Raw genomic sequence first — 2,339 nt, forward strand, 5'->3', positions numbered from 1 at the left:
GGTTTATGAATCTTGTTTATCCTTTCAAAGAACCAACTCTTTGTTTCATTAATTCTTTGGATTTTTTTTGTTTTGTTTTGTTTCTATTGCATTAATTTCTGCCCTAACCTTTATTATTTCTTCCCACCTACTGATTTCTGGTTTACCTTGTTCTTCTTTTTCCAAGGCTTTAAGGTGAAGCCTTAGGTCATTTACTTGCGACCTTTCTAATTTCTTTTTTTTTTTTTCAGCCAAACAGCTACACATTATGTATTCAGACAGGTCTATGAAAACTAGGTTAATAAATTAATTATGAATAAATTACAAAGCACATTCAGAATAGAATTGTAGTTTCTGGTCAGCAGAATCTGAACCAAAGGCAAAGATCGCTGCAATGAAGGCAAGATTTTCTTACATACAGTACAATGTGTTTTTATCCCGCCCTCCAAGTTCACTTAGCATTCAGCTTTATGTAAAATGCAGTGCAAGCTAAAATACAAGCTTTCTAATAAAAAAGGTTACAGAAAGTTCCTCTGTTTTAGTCTTCCTTATATCTCTCAACAGCATTTTCTTTTAACCTTCATGCACTTTGTGTGACTACAGCAACCATGTGTAAGACTCTGAACACACGCACAAAAAGCCAACGATTGTCACGGTGACAGACACTGTAAGGAATTACTCTCTTCTACAGCTGGTGTCAGCTTGAGGGCTGGAAGCTTCCGAGGAGGAAGCTGAGGGCTTTGGCGAAGATTGTCATCCATCTTCTCAATCAAGTTGGATTCCTTATTTACAAGCTGTGTGAGTTTCTGCAGGTTTGCATCTACTACTTCTTGTCCAGTTGGAGAGACGCCTCCGAGCCTAAAGTAACTGCTTAGTATGTCATCACAAAAGCGACACAGGTTGAAGAGCTGCTTCAGATGTTCCTGTAGCTGAACTTTAGGGAACCGTACTTTATAAAGAGGCGCAAGAAAACCAAACACATAGGCATCCAAGGTAGAAGGCGTATCTCCAAAGAAAAACTGAGATGTTCCCAATCTGTTTGACAGAAGATTTAGGCACTCCCTGGCATCTCTGTATATCTGTGCTTCCACTTCTTGGAGACGGTAGAGAGGAGGCTCTCCTCTCGTCAGGAGTATTCTGTTAAGTGCTCCCCTTGACATCTTCCCAGGCAGAATTAAATTCAAGGGAAAAGGAATCCGTGAAGCAAACCATGGCTTCGTCACAGTAAAGTAATTGTCACTCTCAACCCAGAATGTGTGAAGCACAGCCGGGAGAAGTTTCTCTTCCAGGAGAGCAATGTATGCCAGTGTATCTGCCCCTTGTTTTGCTGAAAGTTCATAATCAGCATTATACTTCTCGTGAACCTCTCCAGGTGTTATCTATAACACTGACTTTCAAGGGTGCACCAGAAAATTTGGCATAAGACATCACCACCAGGCACTCGCTGTGTACCCACGGCAGCCCCCAGCCGCCGCCCCAGCAGCTCAGCTCCAAGGGGGCCGCCATCTTTCTAATTTCTTTCTTTCTTTTTTTTAAATTTTTTTTTAAATTTTTTTATTTATTTATTTGAGAGCGACAGACACAGAGAGAAAGACAGATAGAGGGAGAGAGAGAGAATGGGCGAGCCAGGGCTTCCAGCCTCTGCAAACGAACTCCAGACGCGTGCGCCCCCTTGTGCATCTGGCTAACGTGGCTCCTAGGGAATCGAGCCTCGAATCGGGGTCCTTAGGCTTCACAGGCAAGCGTTTAACTGCTAAGCCATCTCTCCAGCCCGGATTCTGCTTTTTAACCCAGTCTGCAAACCTATGTCTTTTCGTTGGGGCATTAAGGCCGTTGATATTAAGAGATATTATTGAAAGGTGCGTATCTTATGTTTGCCTTTTTTTTTTTTTTTTTTTTTTTGTGGTTCCAGTTCTACCTGTGCTCTCTTGTGTTAACTAGTATTTGAGTATTGCTTGTTTTTTCTAGGTTCCTTATATGTGTACTTTTCCTTTTGTTCAGCATGGAGGATTCTATCATATATTTTCTGTAGAGCTGGTTTTGTCTTCAAATACTCCTTTAACCTGCTTTTGTCATGGAATGTCCTTATTTCTCCATCTATTTGAATGGATAACTTTGCAGGATAAAGTAACCTTGGTTGACAGTTGTTATCTTTCAGAACTTGTAATATATCACTCCAAGCCCTTCTGGCTTTTAAAGTTTGTACTGAATAATCTGCTGTAATCCTGATGGGCTTGCCTTTGTAGGTAACTTGATTTTTCTCTCTAACTGCTTTCAATATTTTTTCTTTGGTTTGTGTGTTTGGAAGTTTGAGTATAACATGGCGAGGAGAGGTTCTTTCCAGGTTTTGTCTGGCTGGG

At 40.9% G+C, this 2,339-nt stretch overlaps 1 protein-coding gene across 1 annotated transcript; it reads right to left on the bottom strand.

The window, feature by feature from the left end:
* Positions 1-607: 607 nt before the first annotated feature.
* LOC123453765 (metaxin-3-like) lies at positions 608-1,485 on the bottom strand. The gene is given in 2 exon segments (XM_045131753.1): positions 608-1,335; positions 1,337-1,485. Coding segments are annotated over 2 exon segments (855 nt in total). The 3' UTR covers positions 608-629.
* Between the last annotated feature and the right edge of the window lie 854 nt (positions 1,486-2,339).

Source organism: Jaculus jaculus, chromosome 12 (assembly GCF_020740685.1).
Source record: "Jaculus jaculus isolate mJacJac1 chromosome 12, mJacJac1.mat.Y.cur, whole genome shotgun sequence".
NCBI classification, from domain to species: domain Eukaryota; kingdom Metazoa; phylum Chordata; class Mammalia; order Rodentia; family Dipodidae; genus Jaculus; species Jaculus jaculus.